The 27,138-nt window shown below is 40.8% G+C and overlaps 2 protein-coding genes across 2 annotated transcripts in view; both read left to right on the forward strand.

The window, feature by feature from the left end:
- Positions 1-15,214, forward strand: part of ehd4 (EH-domain containing 4) — a 41,189-nt gene extending 25,975 nt beyond the window's left edge. Inside the window, exons 7-8 of the mRNA XM_079693330.1 lie at positions 8,183-8,347; positions 10,736-15,214. Coding sequence (XP_079549456.1) covers positions 8,183-8,347; positions 10,736-11,293 — 723 coding nt within the window. The 3' untranslated portion in view covers positions 11,294-15,214. The remainder of the gene's footprint in view (positions 1-8,182; positions 8,348-10,735) is intronic.
- Positions 15,215-18,343: 3,129 nt separating this feature from the next.
- sptbn5 (spectrin, beta, non-erythrocytic 5) overlaps positions 18,344-27,138 on the forward strand; it is a gene marked incomplete at its 3' end in the record, with an annotated part of 89,304 nt that continues 80,509 nt past the window's right edge. Inside the window, exons 1-2 of the mRNA XM_079692876.1 lie at positions 18,344-18,484; positions 20,972-21,094. Coding sequence (XP_079549002.1) covers positions 20,981-21,094 — 114 coding nt within the window. The 5' untranslated portion in view covers positions 18,344-18,484; positions 20,972-20,980. The remainder of the gene's footprint in view (positions 18,485-20,971; positions 21,095-27,138) is intronic.

Genomic DNA, 27,138 nt, shown 5'->3' on the forward strand with positions numbered 1-27,138 from the left:
TATGGGGAAATGCAAGTCTGCGTCCAAATGGTTGGAAGATAAGGAGGAAGGACAATCAATACTGTATATAGTCAATGTGAGGGAAAGTGTGTCGCCAAGGTAACCGGTTAGAACTCGAAGTGGCGATGAGGTCTTAAGATGTATGGAAAGGGACTTAAAGTTCCCATGTCATGGCCATTTCCACTGATCATAATTCCATTGTTGAGGTCTACTAGAATAGATTTATATTGTTCAATGTTCCAAACTCACATTGGTTTCTCCTAAAGCATCTCTGTACACTACGTGTATTCACTGAATTTCATTCTCTGCCTTTAACGGCTCGTTGTAGCTCCAGTAGCTCCAGCCCCCACCCTCCCTGTGAGCACAGTGTGCTCTGATTGGTCGGGACGTTGTGAATTACGCTGAGCTCCGTGGAGGTGTGGTTTCCTTGTTTAGCGATACACAGCGAAACACAGCTAATCTCACCCTGAGCACACACAAAGTCACAGCCGAAGTCAAAACAATAAGTGTGGCTTGATATTGAGTAAGAAAAAGGTTGATAAACACTGTGAGAATGGGTCTGCAGAGAGAATGGGTCTGCAGAGAGAATTTCAGAGAGATCCCAACTGTCTGTTATCAGCCTGCAGCCAGGGAGGAGAGATCAGCAGAGCTGCCTGCACTGAGTGTGTGTGTGAGGAAGTCCGTGGATTGGTCAATTTGGACCAATCAGCGGGGGCTTAACGTAACGGCTCAGCGGACGTAACGTAACGGCTCCACGGATTGGTCCATTTGGTTCCGGGTAACGCATGACATCATGAGTTACCCGGAAGAATCAATGGACAGTGACGTATCTCCAACGAGGCATTTCATTTCATGACATTGCATTTAGCTGACGCTTTTGTCCAAAGCGACTCACATACGAAATACTGTGGACAATCCCCACAGGAGCACTTTGGGGTGAAGTGTCTCAGGGACACAACGACATGCTGACTGCAGTGGGGTTTGAACTTGCTACACCCTGATTCGAAGTCCAGCACAACTTCCACTGAGCCACAGCCGCCATGTTACAAAGTGTTTTAACTTAGTTTTACTTTGAAAAGCAAGCTGCACAAATGAGACTAAGTTGGAAAACAGAAGTGAGATTTAAAATTGAAGAAGAAGAAATGTATCTTCTGACACGTGATTGATAGAAACTGATCCTCTGGCTTTAAACTGAACTCAAGAACGTTGGAGTTTATTTCCTGGAGGTTCTTTTCAAACCTTCTGAGGTCGAAAGGAAGCTCTAAATAATAAAACAGAAGTGAGTTTGAGATGTTGGCGTGTGACAGCTGAGGGAGCTCCATCGGTGTTTGGAGGTAAATGTTTCTGTTGTTCAACCTTCAGGAAAAGCTGTTTTAGTTTTTCTTTGTGATGGTTGTTTATAGTTCTGACGTACTGATTGTTTGTGTCTTCTTTCGTCGTTATGCGTCTCTTTGTAGTCATTTGTTCGTATTTTATCATATTTTTAAGTCTATCTGAGGAAGTTTTGTGTCTATTTTAGTCACTTTTTTGTGTCTTTACTTAAGGCCCGGACACACCGGGTCGATTTTGGCCGTCGATGAGCACCCTGTCGCCCTACTCAGATTGGTGTGTCCCGCACCGTCGTGTCTTTTCAGCCTTTTGCCGGTGTTGTGTCAAATTCTGCACCCCCGTCGTGAAATGCACCCCCTGGCCTGCCGTAAAAAGCACCCCCCTTAAAGATGCTTCTATTAATCCCACCCTCAAGCACTTTGGAGGGCATAGTTGTAGGACTAGTACCAATAAATGGAGCAAGTTTCATGTATGTGACACGTTTATTGTCAGAGATAGCATGGGGTGCATATCGTGCATATCGTGGGGTGCAACCAGGCTGTTCATAAAAAGCACCCCCCAAAATAAAAATAATTATATTAATCCCACCCTCAAGCACTTGATGTTAAAATAAACAATACATTTTAAAGCACAAGTACAAGCACAAGTATACAGACAGGATGTCACAATTAAATAAAAACATAAATTAAATAAAAAATTAACTAAACAATAAGTGACGAATGAATGCAAAATCCAGGGTTCGACGACCCAACCATTAAAAAGACAACATAGAATAGCGGACTATACGTTCAAATGCGCGTTCCCGTGTCAAGGGGTGCATTTCACGACGGGGGTGCATAATTTGACACAACACCGGCACCTTCCGCTGGTGTCGGCAAAATAAATCACTCTGATTGGCTGTTCAGCTTAGCGAATCAGAGCATGAGAAGCGAAACGGAAGTGAAGAAGGCACACACAGACGGCTATTATTTTTCTTTTTCCAGCACCGCACTAAACATGTTTTCGATTATAAGTTGTTATGTGAAACAGTCTGTGATGGACGAGAGTGAAAATGGAACGCACGCTATTTGTTGTTTGTATGTATCACGCAGTCTGTCTTCCGGTTGTTGCCTCTTTTGAATGACGAATACACACTACCGCCCCCTGCTGGTAAGGAGAGTTATTGCCACTCACGCATGCGTAGTCATACTTGTCAACCCTCCCGATTCCATTGCCCTCTCCCGGTTTCCTCCCGGGGTCCACTCAGACTTTAATACAGCTACACCGTTGTTTGGTTTCCATGGTAACAAGTCTCTTTAGTAGCGCGCGCAACTGAAAGTCTGAGAGGGTGAGGCAGATAGTCACAGAAAACAGAACAAGAATCAACTACTCTACTCTCTGCTCACTCCTTTCCTGTAAAATACAGGTCCAGCCCACACATATGCTCCATCAAGGATGGTGCTACAGGCCGCAAGGCAGTGCACTTAGAACTACAATAAGCATGTTAATGTGGGGTCCGTCGGGACGTGTTCTCTGGGGTCAGTTTGGTGTGTCCGGGCCTTAACAGTTTGGTTTGTCCGTGCCTTAACAGTTTGGTGTGTCCGGGCCTTAACAGTTTGGTGTGTCCGGGCCTTAACAGTTTGGTTTGTCCGTGCCTTAACAGTTTGGTGTGTCCGGGCCTTAACAGTTTGGTTTGTCCGGGCCTTAACAGTTTGGTGTGTCCGGGCCTTAACAGTTTGGTGTGTCCGGGCCTTAACAGTTTGGTTTGTCCGGGCCTTAACAGTTTGGTTTGTACGGGCCTTAACAGTTTGGTTTGTACGGGTCTTAACAGTTTGGTTTGTCCGGGCCTTAACAGTTTGGTTTGTACGGGTCTTAACAGTTTGGTTTGTCCGGGCCTTAACAGTTTGGTGTGTACGGGCCTTAACAGTTTGGTTTGTCCGTGCCTTAACAGTTTGGTGTGTCCGGGCCTTAACAGTTTGGTTTGTCCGGGCCTTAACAGTTTGGTGTGTCCGGGCCTTAACAGTTTGGTGTGTCCGGGCCTTAACAGTTTGGTTTGTCCGGGCCTTAACAGTTTGGTTTGTACGGGCCTTAACAGTTTGGTTTGTACGGGTCTTAACAGTTTGGTTTGTCCGGGCCTTAACAGTTTGGTTTGTACGGGTCTTAACAGTTTGGTTTGTCCGGGCCTTAACAGTTTGGTGTGTACGGGTCTTAACAGTTTGGTTTGTCCGGGCCTTAACAGTTTGGTTTGTACGGGTCTTAACAGTTTGGTTTGTCCGGGCCTTAACAGTTTGGTTTGTACGGGTCTTAACAGTTTGGTTTGTCCGGGCCTTAACAGTTTGGTTTGTACGGGTCTTAACAGTTTGGTTTGTACGGGCCTTAACAGTTTGGTTTGTACGGGTCTTAACAGTTTGGTTTGTCCGGGCCTTAACAGTTTGGTTTGTACGGGTCTTCATTTCATTTCATTTCAAACCTTTATTTAGACAGATTAGTCCCTTGAGATCATCGATCTCATTTACAAGGGAGACCTGCATCATTTAGTTCCACATGAAACATAAAAACAACATACAAACAACAGAGGATATCATATTTACATATTCAACATTTACAAATACCCAGAGTGTCAGAAAGCATTTCATTTAGACATGCCTTAAATACATTCAAAGAAATAAAAATGCTCAATTTCAATTTTGCCTGTAGACTGTTCCAAGCAAGTGGAGCTGCGCACATAAAAGCTGTCTTACCTAAGACAGTCCTTACTCTTGGCACATCTAACAAGACTATATCCTGTGATCGCAGACAATAGCTGCTTGCAACTTTCTGCTTTATCAATGAACAGATATAATTCGGGAGTTTGCCCAACATAGCTTTATAGATAAAAGTGTACCAGTGACTGAGCCTCCGTACAGTGAGTGATGGTAAACCTGCCTTGGTATACAATGTACAGTGATGAGTAAGTGCTTTACAGTTAGTGACAAATCTCAGAGCACTATGATACGCAGCATCTAGTTTGCTTAGGTAGTTGGCAGGTGCATTCATATACAGCAGATCACCATAGTCCAGCACAGGTAAAAAGGTCACAGTGACTAGCCTTTTCCTGGCCTCAAGCGAGAAACAGGACTTATTCCTGAAAAAGAAACCTAGCCTAACCCTCAGTTTTTTAAGCAGGTTATTGACATGAAGTTTAAAAGAGAGACAGTCATCAAGCAAGATACCAAGGTATTTGTAACAGGCAACAACTTCAAGTTTTGTTCCTTGCGTTGATACAATATCTAAAACAGGCTCTGGTGACTTTTTAGCTTTTGAAAAGAGCATTATCTTGGTTTTATCCACATTTAAAAGAAGCTTTAGTTCAGAGAGCTGAGTCTGAATAATGTTAAAAACAGCCTGTAATTTAACAGTTTGGTTTGTCCGGGCCTTAACAGTTTGGTTTGTACGGGTCTTAACAGTTTGGTTTGTCCGGGCCTTAACAGTTTGGTTTGTCCGGGCCTTAACAGTTTGGTTTGTACGGGTCTTAACAGTTTGGTCTGTCCGGGCCTTAACAGTTTGGTTTGTACGGGTCTTAACAGTTTGGTTTGTCCGGGCCTTAACAGTTTGGTTTGTCCGGGCCTTAACAGTTTGGTTTGTCCGGGCCTTAACAGTTTGGTTTGTACGGGTCTTAACAGTTTGGTCTGTCCGGGCCTTAACAGTTTGGTTTGTACGGGTCTTAACAGTTTGGTGTGTCCGGGCCTTAACAGTTTGGTTTGTCCGGGCCTTAACAGTTTGGTTTGTCCGGGCCTTAACAGTTTGGTTTGTACGGGCCTTAACAGTTTGGTTTGTACGGGTCTTAACAGTTTGGTTTGTCCGGGCCTTAACAGTTTGGTTTGTACGGGTCTTAACAGTTTGGTTTGTCCGGGCCTTAACAGTTTGGTTTGTCCGGGCCTTAACAGTTTGGTGTGTCCGGGCCTTAACACTTTGGTTTGTCCGGGCCTTAACAGTTTGGTGTGTCCGGGCCTTAACAGTTTGGTTTGTACGGGTCTTAACAGTTTGGTGTGTCCAGGCCTTAACAGTTTGGTGTGTCCGGGCCTTAACAGTTTGGTTTCCTTGTGGTTGTTTTGCATTTCTTTGTATCCGGTTGTTGTCTTTTTTTAACCTTTTTAAAGCCCTTTTCTTTTTATATTTTTTCGTGATCATTTTTAGTCTCATCTTCGTTGTTACATCTCTCTTTAAGTGATAAGGCAGGAAGGTAATCGTTTTGTGTCTATTTGAGTCTCTTTTTAGTGTCTGTTCTTCTAGTTCTATTTCCTTGTGGTCGTTTCGAGACCCTTTCAGTAACCCGGCTGTTTTTTTAACTTTTTAAGCCCCTTTTTTATGCTTCCTTGTGGCAATTTTGAATTTGTTCCTCGTGTGACATGTTGTAGGTGAAGAGGAGGAAGGCCCCTCACACTTTGGGCCCCTAGTAGTCCGTTCAGTAATCCCTCCACACTGGTGTCATATTATTGGGACGCTCCCACAGTGCACGTGGGAGTTAAAGCTAAGCTGTAATATCTTTGAAAACGTTCCCTCTGACCACTGGCTCATCAATCAGATCACATTTTTGTTCCGGATAAAATATTGATGACACTAACGCTCATAAATCCACTGACCTCAACCCCTCTCTCTCACCTCCTTTCCTTACTCACTTCCTTCCACCTCCTATAATGGCCAGTATGAAGGATTGAAGGGTCCCCCAAAACTCCTCCTTCATTAATGTCTTCCAGACATATGTCTTTTCACACTTTTATTCTCTCCCTTTAAGCCTCTTACTTGTTGATTGATCTTCTGTGTTGTTGTTTTTAATTGCATAGGCTGTAAATAAGGACATTTCCTTGCATAATAAATCTGAACTTCTTTTAGGATTTCAGTTTTGGCATGGAGTGAGACATCTCAAAAACTACTCGATGAGGAGGTTTTCTGCTGTGTGACAGGAAAATAAGCTTGAGATACAAAATAAACAATACATTATGTCCTATGTATTATGAGATATCAAGTTTAGTTTCGACACTTCAATTCAAATGTATGAGATATTAACTCAAACTTTGACTTCTTACCAAATCAAATGTATGATTTATAATGTCAAATTCTAACTTTTTAAATCAAATTTGCGATTTTAAGTCCCGAAATGCAATTTTTTAACATCAAATGTTTGATATGTAAAAATGAATTCTGACTTTTAAAATCAAATTGGAGATATTTAGTCCAAATCTTCACTTTTTTATTCAAATATATGAGAAACTAAGGATAATATTTGACTATATAAGTGAACATTATGAGATATTGAGCCTAATTAAGAACGTTTAAATCCAGTTGTATGAGACATTAAGTGAAATGTAAGGTTTTTTTTTAAATGAAATCTAAATGTTTTGAGTCATATTTAAGGAACTAAGTCATTAAGATGTAAGATTAGGTGAAACTCACGAGACAGAAAGTGATTAGATGTTATTTTACCTGTCCTCCTTCTGTCTGTGTCTACTTCCTGTCTGAGCTGTGACTGAGGAAGCTGTTTTATAAACATTACTGCTCTGCCAAGGTCTGACGTGTGTGTGTGTGTGTGTGTGTGTGTGTGTGTGTGTGTGTGTGTGTGTGTGTGTGTGTGTGTGTGTGTGTGTGTGTGTGTGTGTGTGTGTGTGTGTGTGTGTGTGTGTGTGTGTGTGTGTGTGTGTGTGTGTGTGTGTGTGTGTGTGTGTGTGTGTGTGTGTGTGTGTGTGTGTGTGTGTGTGTGTGTGGCCCCGTATCTCGAGGAACAGTCACGTTTCTGTTACTGAAGTTGGAAAGATAAAAGCAACAACTTATCCAAAGAGAGTGTTGCAGGAATAAGTCCTATAACCCGGATGTGAGTCAGCATTTTACCACTTCCGGTTCCCTCGTGTCGGAATCAATTGTTTTTGAGTGTGTTTTTGGGATGGATATGATCTGTGGTTAACACAAGCTGAAGAGATTCTCATGTTTTGTTCTACGACATCATGTGACCTTGCTGTAGTTCCTTTATAGCCCAACATTAGCCACCTTTAGCTTAGCGGTGGTGATGTGAAGTCATGTGACGTGTTGTAGTTCCTTTATAGCCCAACATTAGCCACCTTTAGCTTAGCGGTGGTCACGTGAAGTCATGTGACCGTGCTGTAGTTCCTTTATAGCCCAACATTAGCCACCTTTAGCTTAGCGGTGGTGATGTGAAGTCATGTGACGTGTTGTAGTTCCTTTATAGCCCAACATTAGCCACCTTTAGCTTAGCGGTGGTGACGTGAAGTCATGTGACCGTGCTGTAGTTCCTTTATAGCCCAACATTAGCCACCTTTAGCTTAGCGGTGGTGAGACGTGAAGTCATGTGACCGTGCTGTAGTTCCTTTATAGCCCAACATTAGCCACCTTTAGCTTAGCGGTGGTGATGTGAAGTCATGTGACGTGTTGTAGTTCCTTTATAGCCCAACATTAGCCTCCTTTAGCTTAGCGGTGGTGATGTGAAGTCATGTGACCGTGCTGTAGTTCCTTATAGGCTAACGTTAGCTTTTTACTTCTGGAGATTGCATTTACACTTTAAAAAGTGGTGTTAATATGTGGACATTATCCTGCTGAAGAGAACTTGTAAAGTATCATAAACGTGTGTTTGCCACAGAGCTTATTTTCTGCAATGTTCAAAACTCAAATGGAAAAACCCCATTGCTTTTTGTCGAGGGAGGCCTAGTAATGCTAACTTCTACCTATCGCTGCACCACTCTATTGTGTTTTATTACTTTATTCGGTTAGTTGACTTAATGTGGGACTGTTCCTTTAACCACCAACAGATTTTGGTTGATAATTAGTGAATCCAGAATTATGTTCTTTGATTGACAGCCACTTCTTCTTCTTCTTCCTCCTGCAGGTGCACGCCTACATCATCAGCCACCTGAAGAAGGAGATGCCGTCTCTGTTTGGGAGAGAGAAGAAGAAGGAGGAGCTGATCATGAGGCTGCCTGAGATCTACACCCACCTGCAGAGAGAGCACCACATCAGCCCCGGAGACTTCCCCAGCGTCACCAAGATGCAGGTGCAGAAACACACACAGCCACATCACAGCTGCAAAAGGAAATATCGGTTTTAGTTTGATAACACATGATTTTTGCCCATTTTTCAAAAGCACTTTGAATTGCCTTGTGTTGAAAGGTGATATATAAATACACTTGCCTTGCCATTGATTTACACTATATAAAAATACAAAATAAGTTCAAATACACTATAAAAGACCAAGCTATTATTTAAATAGGGCGGTGGTGGCGAAGTCCATAGGGACTTGGCAACTGGAAGGTCACCAGTCCAAGTCCCGGAAAGACCAAGTGCTATCGAGGTGTCCCTGAGCAAGGCACCGTTCCCTACACTGCTCCCCTGAATCTTCAATCTTCTTCAAATCATATTCGATTATTATTTGTGCAGCTGAATGTCATGTTTTTCTGGCTGAACTTTAGCAAACAGTCGGAGAACAAAATGTGATTCTCAGATGAGGGTAAACATATTTTTACTGATGTCAGAGGAACATCACACTTCCACTCTGCAGCTGCTGTCCTGTGTGTGTGTGTGTGTGTGTGTGTGTGTGTGTGTGTGTGTGTGTGTGTGTGTGTGTGTGTGTGTGTGTGTGTGTGTGTGTGTGTGTGTGTGTGTGTGTGTGTGTGTGTGTGTGTGTGTGTGTGTGTGTGTGTGTGTGTGTGTGTGTGTGTGTGTGTGTGTGTGTGTGTGTGTGTGTGTGTGTGTGTGTGTTGTGGTTTGTCTTGGTGTTTTTGTTGGCAAGAGAGGATTTTGAGATTTTTCAGTTCCCTGTTGAGATGTGTATTCTCAAGACACACACACAAGCACACACATACACGTGTTGTTAGTATCTGTGTGTGTGTGTGGAGAGGTCAGAGGTCACCAGAGAACACTGTGTGCAGCTGCAGATCTGCTCAGGCTCATCATGTGACTATCAGAGGTGATGATTTAAGCTGTTTTTAAAATAGTGTATTATGATTTAGAAGTAGGACATCTAAAGGAAGACCTAATCCTTTAGTTTATCACAAAACATCTAAATAAACATATCTAGAGATACATGGTTTAAAATAAAAAAAAAGAAATAAAGCTGTCAGATAAAGGTAGTAAAGTAAAAAGTACCCTTTCCCCCTTAGTGGAGGTAAGTATAAATATATAAACATAACATGTAAATATTAAGACAAAATACCTGGAATTTCTACTTTATTTCACTGCAAAACTTTATTGACTCACTCAAGTTTTTGGGTTTATCTTTATTTTTTGGCGCCACCTGCCAGTGACACGAGGAACTGCAACAAACATTACATTACATGTCACTTGTTAGACGCTTTTATCCAAAGAGACTTACATACTCAATACTGTGGGCAATCCCCACAGGAGCACTTTGGGGTGAAGTGTCTCAGGGACACAACGACATGCTGACTGCAGTGGGGTTTGAACCTGTGCTCCCCTGATTCGCACATCAACGCACAACCCACTGCGCCACACGCCACCACAAACAATCAACCATTTCATGTTATTACAAATAAAAACCCTTTATCCTGAAAGAGAGTAAAGTGACCAGTCAGATCACAGATCCAACAAAGGTGATGGAAAACGTGTCGTGTCTTAATTTGAATAGACGTTTTTGGACTTTAAGCAAACTTACAAACCATAATTTTCAAGAATGTTCAGATAAAACACATTCTTAATAAAAAGAAAAAGAAATAAATGAGGGACATCATTTCCTCAAAAACATAAATAATGGTGCCATTAAATAATTATAATTGTATACATGGATTAGATTCATGCCCAGAGTCCACAATCCGGCCAAAAAATAACTCAATGGAGCTCTAGGAGGAGATTCAGGTGATAGGGGGGGGGGGGGGGGTTACCTTGGTTACTGATGAGCTAATGGTTACTAATGGTTACTCAAGACAACACATCATTATGACATCATCAAGTGGCCAAAATCTGATCAGCTCATTTTCAGACAGGTTTTTATAGAACTGGATCAAAAAGAGAGAGAATCTTTGTTCCTGAAACTTTCAGAGTCTCTTTCCACAGAGGGGACACATGTTGATGTAGAAGAGACATGAAGAAGAGGGGACACATGTTGATGTAGAAGAGACATGGAGAAGAGGGGACACATGTTGATGTAGAAGAGACATGAAGAAGAGGGGACACATGTTGATGTAGAAGAGATATGAAGAAGAGGGGACACATGTTGATGTAGAAGAGACACGAAGAAGAGGGGACACATGTTGATGTAGAAGAGACATGGAGAAGAGGGGACACATGTTGATGTAGGAGAGACATGGAGAAGAGGGGACACATGTTGATGTAGAAGAGACATGGAGAAGAGGGGACACATGTTGATGTAGAAAATACTTAATACATAATAAGCCACCTTTAACATATCTTCTGTGTTCTCCTCCAGGACATGTTGCAGCACTACGACTTCAGTAAGTTCCCGTCTATGAAGATAAAGCTCATCGAGTCCGTGGACAAGATGTTGGCCACGAAGATCGCCGGCCTGATGACGATGATCCGTGACGAAGAGTCCAAAGCGCCTCCGGTCCTCGTGTCGGGCGGCGCCTTCGAGGGCTCCCAGGACGGGCCATTCGGTCACGGATACGGAGAGGGGATATGCGCCGGATCGGACACGGAGGACTGGATCGTGAGCCGCGAGAAGCACCGCTACGACGAGATCTTCTACATGCTGATGCCCGTCAACGGCAAGATCACCGGCGTCAACGCCAAGAAGGAGATGATGAACTCGCGGCTGCCCAACACGGTGCTGGGGAAGATCTGGAAGCTGGCCGACTGCGACAAGGACGGCATGTTGGACGACGAGGAGTTCGCGCTCGCTCAGCATCTCATGAAGGTCAAACTGGAGGGGTACGAGCTGCCCAGCGAGCTGCCGGACCACCTGGTGCCGCCGTCACACCGCAAAAACCCCGACGCGGAGGCTCTGTACAACAACAGCGAGGACTAGAGTGAGGGGAGGTAAACGAAAGAAGACTGAGCTGAGAGGAAGTCCAAATGTACAAACTCACCAGCTGGTATTCAGACTAACTATCAGCACCGTGACAGAAGAGATGGTCGAATTCAACGTTTAGGATTTACTCACCGAGGAATCCAATCACCTGCTAATCGCACAGTCAAATGTATAAACCAATTAATGGCGTTAGGAAGTAAAAACTAAATATAAGATGTAGCTATATACTGTACAATTCAGCTGATCTCAACGCACCAAAGAGGAAATAAGATAATGTCGACGTATATTTTACGAGTCTTTATTGTGATACTTAAATTCCTGCCTTCGTTTCCCGCCCCTTAACGACTGAGTGAGCTGAGAGGAAGTCCAAATGTACAACACCACCAGCTGATCTTCAGACTAACAGCAGACACTATCAGCAAGGTTTAGGGTTGACTCACCGATGCATCAACTCACCTGCTGATCACTCCTTTAAATAACTAAATGATGTGGGAAGCTTTTACATTGGTAATAGATATATTTTGTAGATTTCAGTTCACCAAAAACCTCGTCATCAACTAACCCTGCGTTAATTTGGATTCTCATTTTGAAAGAATAAGAATCCAAATTGATATTTAACTTTGTGAATTCATTGGGTTGTCTAATTGACACAATGGTCCGTACAAACACATTTGGTATTTTTAGGCAAAACCTGTGTACCTGACTCTAGGACCTAACATTCACACACCGTTGGCCATCGGGAGCAACTCAGGGTTCAGTATCTTGCCCAAGGATACATCGACATGTTGACTGCATGGGCCGGGATCGAACCCACAACCTTCTGGTTGAAAGACGACCGCACTCCCTCGCAGCCACAGTCGCCCCAAAATAAGTCAACAAGTTATATAAAAGTGTCATTATGTGATTTCTCGAAGGCACAGTTACTGTTTGAATGTGTTTTTAGAATGAAATCCTTCAAAATACAATTCAACACAGTTTCAAACTTTAAAGCACTTTAAAACCTCCAGACCAAAGTGCTGCACAGTCAAACATACATAAATCACACAGCTCACACACACCATAGAATAAGTACAAGTAAAAACAATAGACAATTTAAAAGCAATAAATGCAACAATCTAAAAGATGTCAATACGCTAAGGAGAAGAGCTTTGGAATGAAACTTCCTGATCAAAACAAAACCCAGAATTCAGGAAATCACAGAAACTCAACTAGATCCTGAGTCGTCTCTGCGTCGATGTTTCAGAGCAGGAAGCGGTTACTGTTTGGCTCGGAGTCTGGACGGGGGGGGGGGGGTCAGGGGTCGTCAGAGTCTGTCCTGTTTGAACAGATCTCAGTCCGGAGGAAGGGACACTCGCTCGGCCGCCGTTACCTCGTCCTGAGGGACAACTTAACGACGTCCTGAAACAGTCTGTGTTTCCTCACGGTGTGAAAAACAATTGAATAACATGTTGAACAGAGGATGCTCCTGTCCAACAGAACCGTCCAAGAAATACAAAACCAAAGCAGGAAAATACAGCATATGGCAAAAAGTACATAGATACAGGGTGTTTCTCAATCTCGAGGATGCTGGCTTGGTAGTCGCATACTTCCAAGTCACTTCCTTCAGAAACGAAGCAAGTATACTTCCAAGCCACGGCTTCGGTAAACGAAAAAGAATGGAACAGGCTAACAAGTTTGCCACTCCCTCTAACGGTTTCAACATAAACTGTACCGAAAATAAATACCTCACGATGTCTATCTAATTATGAACTTGCTTTACTTTCACGGAACACATTTTTGGTGTTAACAAACAAATGTAACAAAGTAACATATTTACCAACACATGTTCTACGCCACTACATACTTACATTTAAATGTGTGCTGCGTCGGTTCAGCCATTCTCCGCAAGGGTTTTTGAAATTGGTCAGTGCGCAAAGCATTGTGGGGATTTTAAGGACGCAAAGTCTACCCATGTGCAGCCTCGAAATTTCCCCCAAACCAAGGACGCGGCCTCGGTGGAATTCCAAGTATGCTGGAGATTGGAACAGTCCTTCGGCGGCACTCGATCACGTAGCATCCTTGAAATATTGGCTTGGAAGCCAGTTTCCTCGAGAGTGAGAAACGGCCACAATTTCAATGGTTTCAAACTATGGCTGCACAATTAATCTAAATGTTATCGAAATTGCAACTACGCAAAAAGCACAACATGTGTTGAAATACATATTGAAAGTATTGTGGAGTTTCAGAGATATTCTGGCTTAAAAAAATGTATTCTACAGACCTAACAAAACCTATTTGTTTGGTACAGATCCTATTCACATTCACATCATAGCCCGTTAATATATTAAACAATTGCAATATCCGCCAAAATGATCACAAATGTTGATACAGCGAGTTAGCCATGTGGGGGAAACTTCTGAAGCAATGGAGAGTCAGGACTCAAAGAGAGAGACACGAGGAGAGCTGGAGCTTTGATGGCAAACACTGACGGTTTATTTGGAGCTTCGGGCGATGCCACCATCCATTCTGAAGACCCCTCCTGTAGCTCCAGGTTTTAGTTCAGAGTGTCATAATCAACATTCTTCAATAGAGAGACTAAACAGCTGAGGACACTGAATCACATTAGTTGTCGCTTATGTCTCGGGGTCATCTCCCCCCCGAGAAGAATGTGTTCCAGGTGTCCCACAACAGCAACTATCTCTGACTGAGAGCTGCCCGGTCACAAACTGCTACAACTAGGGCAGCCCCTCCTTAAGGGAGATAACGGCTGCTCAAGGTTGGTCAGCTGTGTCGGAGGGCGAAAGGTAAACATGTATACAGAATTATTCGCTGACAAGCCGTAAATGCTAACATAAACACATTGTTTAATCCATTCCTTAGCATTTTGCTCTTGTTTTTCTGGTTTTTGAAATGTTAAACAACAACAACAACAAATAGTGCAGACTAGCTTTGTTTTGAGCATGTGGAGAAATCCAAACACTTGCACATGTAGTTGCAGCTGCTAAGCTAATATTGGATCGGAGAAACATTACATGTTACTTGTTAGACGCTTAGACTGTGGACAATCCCCACAGGAGCACTTTGGGGTGAAGTGTCTTGCCCAGGGATCTGAACACCAACGCACTACCCACTGCGCCACACGCCTCCCAACATCCAAACATCACCTTTCTTACTATTTCCTCTCAAAAAGTTTCCCTTTTCTTAGCAAAGCACCGGCCTGCCTTCAATTAACCTCAGATCTAGATGATAGCTGAAAGACAACTACATGTATTTAGACTGAATTTGAAGAATACTTTTACAGTTTTTGTAACATACATAAAGTCCTGTAGGAGTGTTTCTTCAGTCTGTAATCATCCCTCCAGTTTCTCCTAATGTTTTCCCTCACATGTGCTTCAACTTCAGCCAACTGTACCAAATCTTCTTTTTTTAAATGCTGTTAGAAGTGATCTTAAAAGTGCGTATTTTAAGATCTTACAGTGCCTTTTTATTTCAACACGTGATGCCCTTTGTTCTTATGACAGGACGTTAGAAGTCTTTGAGGATTCAGCAGGGGGGGCGGCTTCTGTTCAGTGCCTTTAAATTGCAAACAAATTGAAGCGTAACAAATAAACTCCTTGTGCATGTATTCTCCCCATAAGGGAATGTGTGTCAAGTCCTCAGTCCTCTCTGTCTCTGATTGAATGTCCGTAAAGTACAGAATTGTATTGTATCAACGTGTGAAATCAGCTGTCTGGTGGTTTAGGGAGCCTCGACAGAGCGGGATGACTCCGTTTCCTGTGTCTAAAGATGCTTCCTCTCAGTCTGACTTTAATCACAAATCTTAATTTACCTGAAAAGTTTTTATTTTTGCGATTTTTATGTATTTTGTATTCCTGTTGTCAGAAGTCTGTTACTCTGTTCTGATGATCTCAGACTAATAAAGTTTATTCTATACATGTACTCAACATGTTCTGTAAAGTTTTTATTTTCATTCTCTGCTTACTTACTACTACTGCTACTACTACTACTGCTTACTGAACATTAAAGGTGGGGTGGGTAATTTTGGAGAAACCAGCTCGAGTGCGCTAGAATTTGAAAATACACAGCCGGAAAAAATCTGCCACTTCCTACAGAGCCCCTCCTCCAACACACACATGAACGCGCACATGACCAATGAGGGCACGAGATAAGTTTGTGCCCAGATGGAAGGCTGACAGGCAGGTAGGCCATCCAGTTACTTTAGCCGGGACGGCTCAGATGATTGGTCGTGCTTTTCACAGCGCCACGGCTTCCACAGATGATATTTTGTTATGGATTTTTTGTCAAAGCACTTCAGATATTCATTGCTATCGGGATGTTAAGAGCATTCCATGGAATATAACAACAAGTGTATCTCGAGCCGGTTTCTCCAAATTACCTACATCACCTTTAAGGCATGGAAACATGTCCCAGTAGAGACGCTAAATACAAAAGTGAACTTGAAAATGAGCAGAATCATTCATTGTTTTCTTCCTCAACGTTTACAACAGCTCCCAGCTACTTTTAGATTCAGTTCTTACACACAACATATACAAAATGATCACTAATCGGGATGTTTTTTATTGGGAGGCATGACTTTACGTATCTTAGACAACATTGCAGCTATAAATGAATGATTTGATCAACAGCTTTCTCTCTTTCCTCACCAGAAGTTGGCTGTGTGGATGTTTTCTATTTGAAAAGAATCCAATAGCAGTTTTAATTCACCTTAAATTTCCACTGAAACCTGTCTCCAATGTGTGTTTTTTCTAAAAGACACACACTGTTTGTTGCATAACGTCCTGTTTCAGGTCGTGTTGGCAGGATTAAGGATGGACGTCGCGTCATTAATCATATTCCCGACAGGAAGCGTTCCTCCCTGCTTTTCCTCTCCAGCTTTGTTTTCTTTGTGTACATTACCATTCTGTGAATACATTATTCAGTTTCCGATGTTCAACTCAGCGGGCAGTGGGAAAACATCTGGAGATTTCCCCTACAGCTTTTCAGATTAAAGGACCATTGATGTGTTTTTAAAGAGGCCATATGCTCAATTTCAGGTTCATATTTGTAGTGTCTCTACTTTAAAGAGTCCTCTCCTGCTAATGTTCAGGTGTATATCAGTATGTAGTGTCTCTACTTTAAAGAGTCCTCTCCTGCTGATGTTCAGGTGTATATCAGTATGTAGTGTCTCTCCTTTAAAGAGTCCTCTCCTGCTGATGTTCAGGTGTATATCAGTATGTAGTGTCTCTACTTTAAAGAGTCCTCTCCTGCTGATGTTCAGGTGTATATCAGTATGTAGTGTCTCTACTTTAAAGAGTCCTCTCTTGCTGATGTTCAGGTGTATATCAGTATCTAGTGTCTCTACTTTAAAGAGTCCTCTCCTGCTGATATTCAGGTGTATATCAGTATGTAGTGTCTCTACTTTAAAGAGTCCTCTCCTGCTGATGTTCAGGTGTATATCAGTATGTAGTGTCTCTACTTTAAAGAGTCCTCTCTTACTGATGTTCAGGTGTATATCAGTATCTAGTGTCTCTACTTTAAAGAGTCCTCTCCTGCTGATATTCAGGTGTATATCAGTATGTAGTGTCTCTACTTTAAAGAGTCCTCTCTTGCTGATGTTCAGGTGTATATCAGTATGTAGTGTCTCTACTTTAAAGAGTCCTCTCCTGCTGATATTCAGGTGTATATCAGTATGTAGTGTCTCTACTTTAAAGAGTCCTCTCCTGCTGATGTTCAGGTATATATCAGTATGTAGTGTCTCTACTTTAAAGAGTCCTCTCCTGCTGATGTTCAGGTGTATATCAGTATGTAGTGTCTCTACTTTAAAGAGTCCTCTCCTGCTGATGTTCAGGTGTATATCAGTATGTAGTGTCTCTACTTTAAAGAGTCCTCTCCTGTTGATATTCAGGTGTATATCAGTATGTAGTGTCTCTACTTTAAAGAGTCCTCTCCTGCTGATGTTCAGGTGTATATCAGTATGTAGTGTCTCTACTTTAAAGAGTCCTCTCCTGCTGATGTTCAGGTGTATATCAGTATGTAGTGTCTCTACTTTAAAGAGTCCTCTTCTGCTGATGTTCAGGTGTATATCAGTATGTAGTGTCTCTACTTTAAAGAGTCCTCTCCTGCTGATGTTCAGGTGTATATCAGTATGTAGTGTCTCTACTGGGTCATGTCTCTGTGCTTTAATGTTCAAAAAGCTCTTTATTGTTCTCATACTGCCGCACCTCTTTTCACCCTCTGTCTGAAACCAGAGGCCAGTCTGCAGGAGAGGGAGAGGGAAAACCATAATAAGGCCTCTTTACATTTTCATAAAACTCTTATTATTATTAAAGACACCCGTGGCAAATTTGATTAAATTACAATCATATTTACGATATCGTTGACTTCTGTAATTTTAACATATTGTAGCGACCCTGAGAGGATGCTGAGGGTGTCACTCAGGTATCCCCCGTCTCTCTGCCAATCATAGAGCTGTACCGTGATACTGGTTGAGGTGCGGGCCTGTGGTTGGCGGAGCAGACGGGGGAGGGCGGGAAGCTGTGACGTAGTCTGGGTTATAAAGGTGTGTGTGAGAGTTTAGTAAAGTGTGTGAGGTTGAACCTACAAGCTATATCTGTACCTGTGATCATCAAAGAAAACAAGAGTTATTAAAGCCTAATATCTAGAAGCCTGTTTTCAACTCCATCTGTGAACGTTACAATATTTTACTTTGACCATTGTGTGAATTGCTTCTACTTCAAAGGAGCTGAGTTTCCCAACAGCAAGTGCACCTAACGTACACATTCAGACAGTGGTGACACACTGAAACGTTAACCTGCTGACTGGTTTACTTTAAGAGTGTGTGTGTGTTGTGTGTGTGTGTGTGTGTGTGTGTGTGTGTGTGTGTGTGTGTGTGTGTGTGTGTGTGTGTGTGTGTGTGTGTGTGTGTGTGTGTGTGTGTGTGTGTGTGTGTGTGTGTGTGTGTGTGTGAATATAATTGTTGACCCCTGCACCTGCAGTCAGGTGAGCAGAGCCGCTCATGCTGTAAATCCAACGGCTTCAAAGTTCACACATCACATCACATGAAACACTTACTTCTTCTTCAGATAACATGTAGAGCAGGTGGAAACAGACTCAGACTGTGTGTTGTGTGTTTTAAAATCCAACAAATCTTTGGATCTCACTCCGTCTGACTTTCTACAGCCGAAACCATTCAGAGGAAGAGAACACAAGGTAAGAAAAGTCACTGTTTCCTGTCAATACGTGTGAATGAGTAAACTCCATGTATAAGAGCTATCAGTCGCTATGTGTCGCTACATGTGGGTTTGTTCTTCTGAGTGTGTATTAACTGGTAGTGTTTTCCTGCTCTGACATGTTTGTACTTCAGCAGGATTTATTATCTTCAGGTTATTTTAGTCCTGTGTGATTTTGCCTCTCTGTTTCCATGTTGATGTTATGAAATGCAAACAAATGTTAATGTATGGCAGCAGGGAGATATAGTTATACGCCTATACACATGTATAGCTCTTACAGCAAGTGAGTTTGGTCAAGTATAAGAGAGGTTAAAAATGCAAATTAGAGTTGAATGACACATTGACACAGTCACATGTCTACTGTATATTTTAAGTGGTAAAATAGGGCAGCAGCAGTTGGGTCATTCCAGAATTGGAGGACAATTTAGACACCAACATTTTTGAAAAATGAACCTTTTATTTAAAAAAAATGTTGTATGTATTTAGGAAAAACAGATAATAAACCATCAAAAAAAGTGATTTGCTCAGCTTGGCATCAAATGTATATTTTCCAATGAAGAATTACCCCTGTTACTCTAATTATAGTAACAGGGTTGAAAGTAACAGGGTTGAAAATCAATGCTAATTTGAGCCTTTAACCTCAGGAATTATTGCTAGATGTAGCATGTAATGCTACTTTCCAAGGCAAGGACAAACTTGGATATCTAATGCAAGAAAGATAACTTTGAAATTAATATGCTTTATTCTGGTAATATCAGTAACAGGGTTGAGTGGGTCAGAGTGCCACACTCTTTTACGACTGAAAAGATTGTAAAAATATGAAAAATAAAAGAGAGGACTTAGTTTTGGTCTACCCATGGCACTAGCACATGGCTTGCTGATGTCACTTCCACTGTGTCATCTGACTTACAGTTTTTTCACTTCCTGTGCCAATCTAAAAAGGTTTGGGTAACAGGCTTGAACGCATGTTGAGGGACACACCTTCTGTGCAAAATTACTGTTATTTAAAATATGTTTATGATTTAACAAATAGATTTTACCTTTACAAGAGACATATATCAATAGAATAATACCAAAAGAAGTAAATAAAATCCCTATTTTAAATGTTATATTTGACATGCAAGTTGGTCACCAAGAAGCGGGGACAAGAGTAAAATGCCATTTTAGGGGATGTTCGAGAGCTATTTGATCATTTAGATAATATTTTGAAACCACTTTTTCTACAATTTTGTACACAATTTGTCTCAAGACAAGTATGTTTAACACAACAAGTGCATGTTTTAGCATTTTGGGAAAGGATTATTAGATTTTTTATATGGGGGACATGAAATGTCCTCCAATTCTGGAATGACCCATTTAGCTTAGCTTAGCATAATGACTGGAAACAAAGGGAAACAGCTAGCATGGCTCCGTCCAAAAGCAGTGGAAAGTATATTTACTCTAACACTGTAATTATACCATTTTATTACCATCTAACCCCACTTTATATATATGTAAACAGCCACACCCCCCCCCCCCCCACACACACACACGCACCCCCCCCCCCCCCCCCCCCCCCCACACATACACACGCACACACACAGGTCGATGTGTCTCGTGTAATTATGATTTATGCTGGTATTTTTACAGCAGTGTCTTCTTGAGGGTGTGACGCTCATGTCAGCATAAAGTAACCGATAAAATCTGAATTTCTGACTGGGTGAAAGTGAACTCTGAGCAGACGACCAATCAGCAGTCAGCACAAATCAAGCATTGGCGGTTCTATTACAGAAAACGCTGCATTACATACATTGAAATCTGAATTAAGGTGTGCTAAATGCTGCTTTTTGTCCGTCTGTCCACCACTAAAGTGTAGAATAAAATATACAACAGAAAATATTATTAGGTTTGTTTTTTTATTCAATTTAAAGCATCTGGGGTCTTCTGGGGTCCATTTTATAAAATCATTCAATATTTTTTCCTTTTTTAACTCAGAAATCAGGTTTAATTTTGTGCCAATGAGGTTTATTTAACATACATTTTAAAAAGAAGAGTCAAACTTATGATAATAAGTAGGAATAAAGTTGGTAAAATACAAATTTGGGTTATTATTTATCCTTTATACTTTACAAATAGTCAAACCCAGAGGACAGAAGTTGATAGGAAGACAACACAAGGGTTAAGTAGTTGTTTGTTATGCAATAATTGACCTATTAACCTAATAATACTTGTTGTATATCCTATGCATCCTTATATACACTGCATTTTAATATTTGATGTCAGACATAACTTTACACTTTATAACATAACACACATTGAAAACCTAATATAGTCTTGTTTTTGGTAGCGTCACTTGTTTTTATATACAATGAACTTGTTTGAATACTACCAGGGATTATAACAATGTCTCATTTCATTCTTTGAGGTAAAAGGTACCCCAGATATGTATCATTGTGACCCGTCTCTGGTGTTTCCTCTGTGTTTGCAGTAGGTCAGGATGGAGGTGCAGGAGGACGGGGCCGGGCGGGTCCGGGAGCTGCAGGAGCAGAGGATGACCGTCCAGAAGAAAACCTTCACCAAGTGGATGAACAGCGTCTTCACCAAGAACGGGGTGAGACTGGGAGGCATGAGCCACAAAAGACTCTTATTTATTTAAGACTTTATTCATTATAAAGAACAATCATACAGAATGTCATTGAGCAGTCAAATACATACTGTAGATGCAACAGTGCACATTTAAACCAGACTGCGAAAAAGCAGATCAGACAGATCAAATATAGCCCCCACCCACCCCCACCCCAGCATGAAAGAAAACAGCTAAGGGCGACTGTGGCTGCGAGGGAGTGCGGTCGTCTTTCAACCAGAAGGTTGTGGGTTCGATCCGAGCCCATGCAGTCAACATGTCGATGTATCCTTGAGCAAGATACTGAACCCTGAGTTGCTCCCGATGGCCAACGGTGTGTGAATGTTAGGTCCTAGACTAAGTTGCACTGCTCTGTGAGAATGGGTGAACGACATGTGTAAAGTGCTTTGAGGGGTCTTAAAGACTGAATAAAGCGCTATATAAGTACATTTTCTAAACCAGAGGTGCCCAGTACGTCGACCGGTCGACCGCGGGGACGATGCTGGTAGATCGCGAGTCATTCATAAAAAAAAAAAAATCCAGCTCTGTTAAAATAGACAAAACAGGTTTTGATCCCGCCTCCCTGTCACTTAATTCAGGAGTTTACTTGATTGACAGAAAAAGCGACCTATCGCTTTCCAGTCTGTTAACCCAGAATGCAAAGCGATACAAAATCAGAAACCAAATCATAACCTTTGAATGTGACATCACAACATAAATATTCTTCCTCCCATTCTGGGTGGAAGTGGTATGTTTTTAGCTTTTTGCTCGGTCCCGCACTCATTTTGTTGTTTGTCTCTTGTTTGTCAATGTTAATTTTGTTCAAAATATGTTTAGTTAATTTAATAATATTTGTATTTTTGAATCAAGTATTCATCTTTATTGTCTTCATGATTAGTTTCCAGATGCCTAAAACAATCTCAAACTAAATCTAAAAGTTGATGGCTAAATAAGAGCGTTTGAGAAATTGTGCATGGCATACAGTAATAGTCTGAATAGTCGATTAATCGTTTCATAAATCGATTATCAAATTAGTTGTTTGTTGCAGGCCTATTGTAGTTATCATAAATAAAACGTGTTATTCAGCAACACTTGCCATTTGGGATTTTATTTTTGGTTGATAGACTTCGGTGAGCTGGTCATTTCAAAAGTAGCTCACCAGCCAAAAAGGTGTGGGCACCCCTGGTCTAAACAATTAAAATAAAAATAATAATAAAAAAACAGAGTAAATGAGATAAGTATACACGTTAGAAAAGACTGTTATAAAATTACAAAACTACTATTTGTCGTGATCATACAAACCCAAAACTATGAGAATTTATTACAGAAAAAGTATTCTTTGTGCAGTAAATGTGTACAATGAGATGTAATGTTCTAAAAAGCATAAAATGCAAATACTCAAGCAAAGTAAAAGTAAATCTAATTTGTACTCAAGCACAATGTTGAGTAACTTTCCATCACACAGTTCACTTAAAGAGCCAAAACTGTTAAGCACAGTGGATTATTGGTGATGACAGTAATAATAAAGATGATGAAGCTGCGTGTGATTTGACAACAAACACAGACAGACATCAGAGAGCCGGCATGGAAACACATCAGGGCTGAACACACTGAGCTAACGCTGACATGCTGGACGCTTTACTTTGAAAATACAGTGCTGACAGTCAGATCTGTGTTGGATGGTTTTCCAAAAGTAACTTCAGACAAATGTGATTTGTTTAATGAACTTCAAACCAATCCATCATCGTAGATTATTCTAAACCTCATGATTGGTATACAGTAGACACAAAGTAAATCAATTTCAAGTTTTTGCGGTACTTGTACTTCACTTGAGTATCCCCACTTTGTGTTACTTTATAATACTAATTTAATTTACTTATATTTACTTTAATATACTTTTTTACTTTATATTTCTCCTCCACTACATTTACCTGACTATAGACCAGGGGGGTCAAACTCAAATACTCAGTGTGCCAACATAAAAAAATGGGTACGAGTGGAGGGCCGGACTGGTTCAATGTTTATTGCAGAACTTATTGAAATGAACTTATTGCACATATTAAACCTGGAACTAACAAAGCTTAAATGATTGCCTATAAAAACAACATTAAACATTAAATAATCAGTTGATTCATTTCTTATGGCTCTATCTGCAGCTTCTCCAGAGTCATTTCTTATGATCACATTTTCCCACAGGCCAACAACAGCTTCAACAAAACTATTTCCCTCAAAGAGAAACAAAACATGCCCTGTTGTCGTGAGAGAGAAAGTGCAGAAGGAAACATCCATTAAACTCAGTGTGCTGCTCTGTGATGCTAGTTCAGATACTTGGCATCTCATCTTGGGGGCAAGGTCATCAATGTTTGGGGTCAGGCTCTGAGCTGAGGAGACCCTCAGGATGGAGAGAAGGTGTGCGTGCAATATACCGGAGGGCCAGATCTAATAGTGATTAGAAACTATCCTGAGGGCCGAAATTAAATCCACCAAGGGCCTGATTTGGCCCCCGGGCCTTGAGTTTGACACATGTGGTATAGAGTCAGAATAAGGGAGGCGTGTGGCGCAGAGGAATAGTGCGTTGGTGTTGGGATCAGGGGAGCACAGGTTCAAACCCCACTGCAGTCAGCATGTTGTTGTGTCCCTGAGACACTTCACCCCAAAGTCGCTGTAATGTAATGGTGGCTTTGCTGGATTTAAGATTTAAGATTTATATATAAAACATTATCACCTTATGCAACACAATGCATGATTTGTAAAGATTATAAGCATCACCTGAGCATCATTAATTAATTAACAGAATAATGAGTTTGTATATATTTTAGTGTTAAGTTTTAAATGCATCACAATTACTTTTGCTTTCAAGGACATGACACTATCGCACTTTGACTTTGGTAACATTTTGGAACACAGGGCTTTTACTTGTTTTGTCAGTGAATCGTATTATCAGAAACGACAAGATACATCTGTATTATCCTGTAGGGCAGCGGGTCCCGTCCCAACCCTGTGGGTCGCGGCCCCCTAGTGGTCCGCGAAGGCATTGCAAGTGGGCCGCCAAATCTTTTTTTCTTTTTTTCTCTTAATTTTGTACAGGCTAAAGACACAAACATGGACATAACAATAACATATAGGAGATCACATTCCCATCTCAGACAATAACAAAACAAAAACAGTCAGTAGGATCACTTCAACAGTTCAAAAACAAAAATAGGTTGACAACCAAAAAACACAACATGGCATATTTATAGTTCCTTGAATCCCACTCTTCGTTAGAGCTCATTATTTCCCATGTCATGGCGTGTTGAGCCGCCCTTTGATTTTTTGTGGCAAGAATTATTTCCAAAAGAAATTCTATTTTGAATCTACTCTTCAAAAACCTTAAATGAAGATTACTCCTTGATTGACTTCTAAAAATATGTATTTTAGCCAGAAGAATAGTTGTATTTATTAACTGTGTGCGGTCTTCATCTAAAAGCCCAAATAAAATATTAAAGGGTGTAAATGTAAATTCAATATTTGCCGCCAAATAATTTGTGAAACATTATGATTTGTGTGGAAGCATTTTCATTATGATTTATTTTATTTTAACCTTTTCCTTTCTCTTACTTGATCCTCCTTGGCAACGGTCATTACAGTCCTTGACAGCGGTCTGTTCCACTGGATTTACAACGTGTCACATGTTCTGAATCGACCAATCAGAACTTTATTTAGCCTCCGTATTGTTTATGGTTGAATAAGAAATGTGATTCTTAAGTGGGCCCTGAGTTGAAAAAGGTTGGGAACCGCTGCTGTAGGGAAATTCAGGTATATAATGTAGGTGGATGGTTATTGAACTCACTAGTTGACTGACATTGAACTCTTTGCAGTGTAAACAAATGAGGAAGTTTGACAGAGCTGACGTTTGGGTCTCTGGATGATGTCAGTGTTATTGCTCCAGTTCTCTGTTATCACTGGGCGTCTCGTTCCTGTCTGATAACCTGCTATTAGTCTCAGCTCATGTACAAACACTCATCCATCAGCAGGCCTGATAACGCAGAACCCTCCTCTGCAGCTGGTAATGCTCTCTCACAGACGCTGAGGAATACAAATAGATGTGTTCACGCTCCGTCTCTGGCAGGTCGGACAGATTCCAGTCGCTCCTCGCTGCTCTGGGTTTGATTTTGTGTGTTTTCTCTGATAACTGGGTTCCAGCTGTTGGCTTGAACACTGAGGCCTGCTGCTGCTGATCCTCATTCCCAGAATTCCTCAGGGATTTCTGCAGGATGGCAGCACGGGGAAAAAAGGGAGGAATTCAGAAAAGGTCACCAGGACAAACCCTTTTGTTTAGTTAGTGTATTAGGATTTTTCTTTTTTTATTAAACCTAATTTAATAAATAACAATCTCTGTAATGTCCCTAACATGAAGGTATACAGTACATGCTAGTGATTTCTATAACATTTTGAAAACCCTTCAGAGTTTGGTTGCTGCCTGTTATATACAATATAAAAATAATATACAAATAAACAATAATAATAAAAAAATAATATCAGGTTTAAGAAAGGGATTCTCAAAGTGATAATTTATTTGAATCATCATGTATATATATATTTCTTTTTTTACAAAAGGCTTCACAGTTCATTAAATAACATTTAGATTTTTAAAGCTATAATAAATTACGAGTCACTCTCTAATTGAACACACATATTGACTTAGAATCTGCAAATACTAAGAGAAACATACTAGGAAAGGCAAACAAAACACAGATTTGTGTACATACATATTTGTATTATACTTTCTTTAACTTAATGATACTTTCCTCTTGTGAAGTAACCCTTCTTCTTCCTGATCAGTATTATTGTAATACATCCATACCGGCCACTAGGGGCAGCAGTGAGCACTCAACTGCTGAGCAGAACTCCACTTAGGCAGTGAGGAAGAATATTTGCGCCATTTTTTAATTAACGTTTGTTTGTTGAAGTCTGTCACTCGGAGTAAATCACGTTTTCTGTCAACATAACCCCCCTGACATCTATTTTGTACCGCCTGTTAAGTCAACGAGAGGATTATATTTTCTCCAGTGGGTGTATATGTCTCTTGATCGCTCCTTATAAACTGTATTACTGTCGGAATGAGTGATAGTTGTTTTCAATCGACGGAGCAATCCATAACCGTCGCGCGCATCATGGCATGTGTTCCCAGTTTAGACTATAGCGGATTCAAGTGATTTCTAGGACCAAGTTACAATTCTTAAAAGTTATATTTATGATTTAGCTGATGTCTTAACGTCTACACAAAGTGGTAAAGGTTTTACAGGGAATAAAACGTACTTTTAAATCCAATAATTTAACCAACCGTTACCTTATAATGTGGCAATAAGCTAACATCATTGAGCTTTGCTACAGCCTCTGAGGCTTGGTAAGCTAGCATAACACCAACATCATTTATTAGTGTTTTAGTTTTCATAATGACACATTTGACTTATGAATCTTCAATTAAATCTAAATACATTTTCTGTAGTCGATTAAGGAAGTCAACAAAGTACATTTACTAAAGCAAATTATAAAGGAACTGTAGTTTTACAAGAAATGTACATGCTTTTAAAATGACATTTGGATATGGTCTTTTCTTTGCCTTTTTTTCTATACTTATTTTTCTCATTTATAGCCCTTTTGCTTAATTCTGTTACCTTTTACACTTGTTTTGGTTTATTTTAATATTTTGTCTTCTAAAGTTTTAATTTTGTAACCAAGTAAATCCACAATAATCATATGGACAGTTTCCATAATAAAACGTGTTCTGTTAAAGGTGGGGTAGGTAATTCACTTCAGAAACACTTTTTGTTATATTCCATGGAATGCTCTTGACATCCTGATTGCAATGAATACATTAAATTAGTGATGGGTTGTTCGCGAACGATTCGCTCTTTTTGAACACATCGAATAAACACTTGAGTCTAAAGTTAGGACCCTCTTATTGGTAGGAATGTGTCCACTCGATGAGCTACTCTTATCTGTAAGATGTTACCTGACCTGCAGATAACCAGGAAGTCCTGCAGCAG

This window comes from Notothenia rossii (assembly GCF_949606895.1).
Source record: "Notothenia rossii genome assembly, chromosome: 7".
Classification (NCBI taxonomy): domain Eukaryota; kingdom Metazoa; phylum Chordata; class Actinopteri; order Perciformes; family Nototheniidae; genus Notothenia; species Notothenia rossii.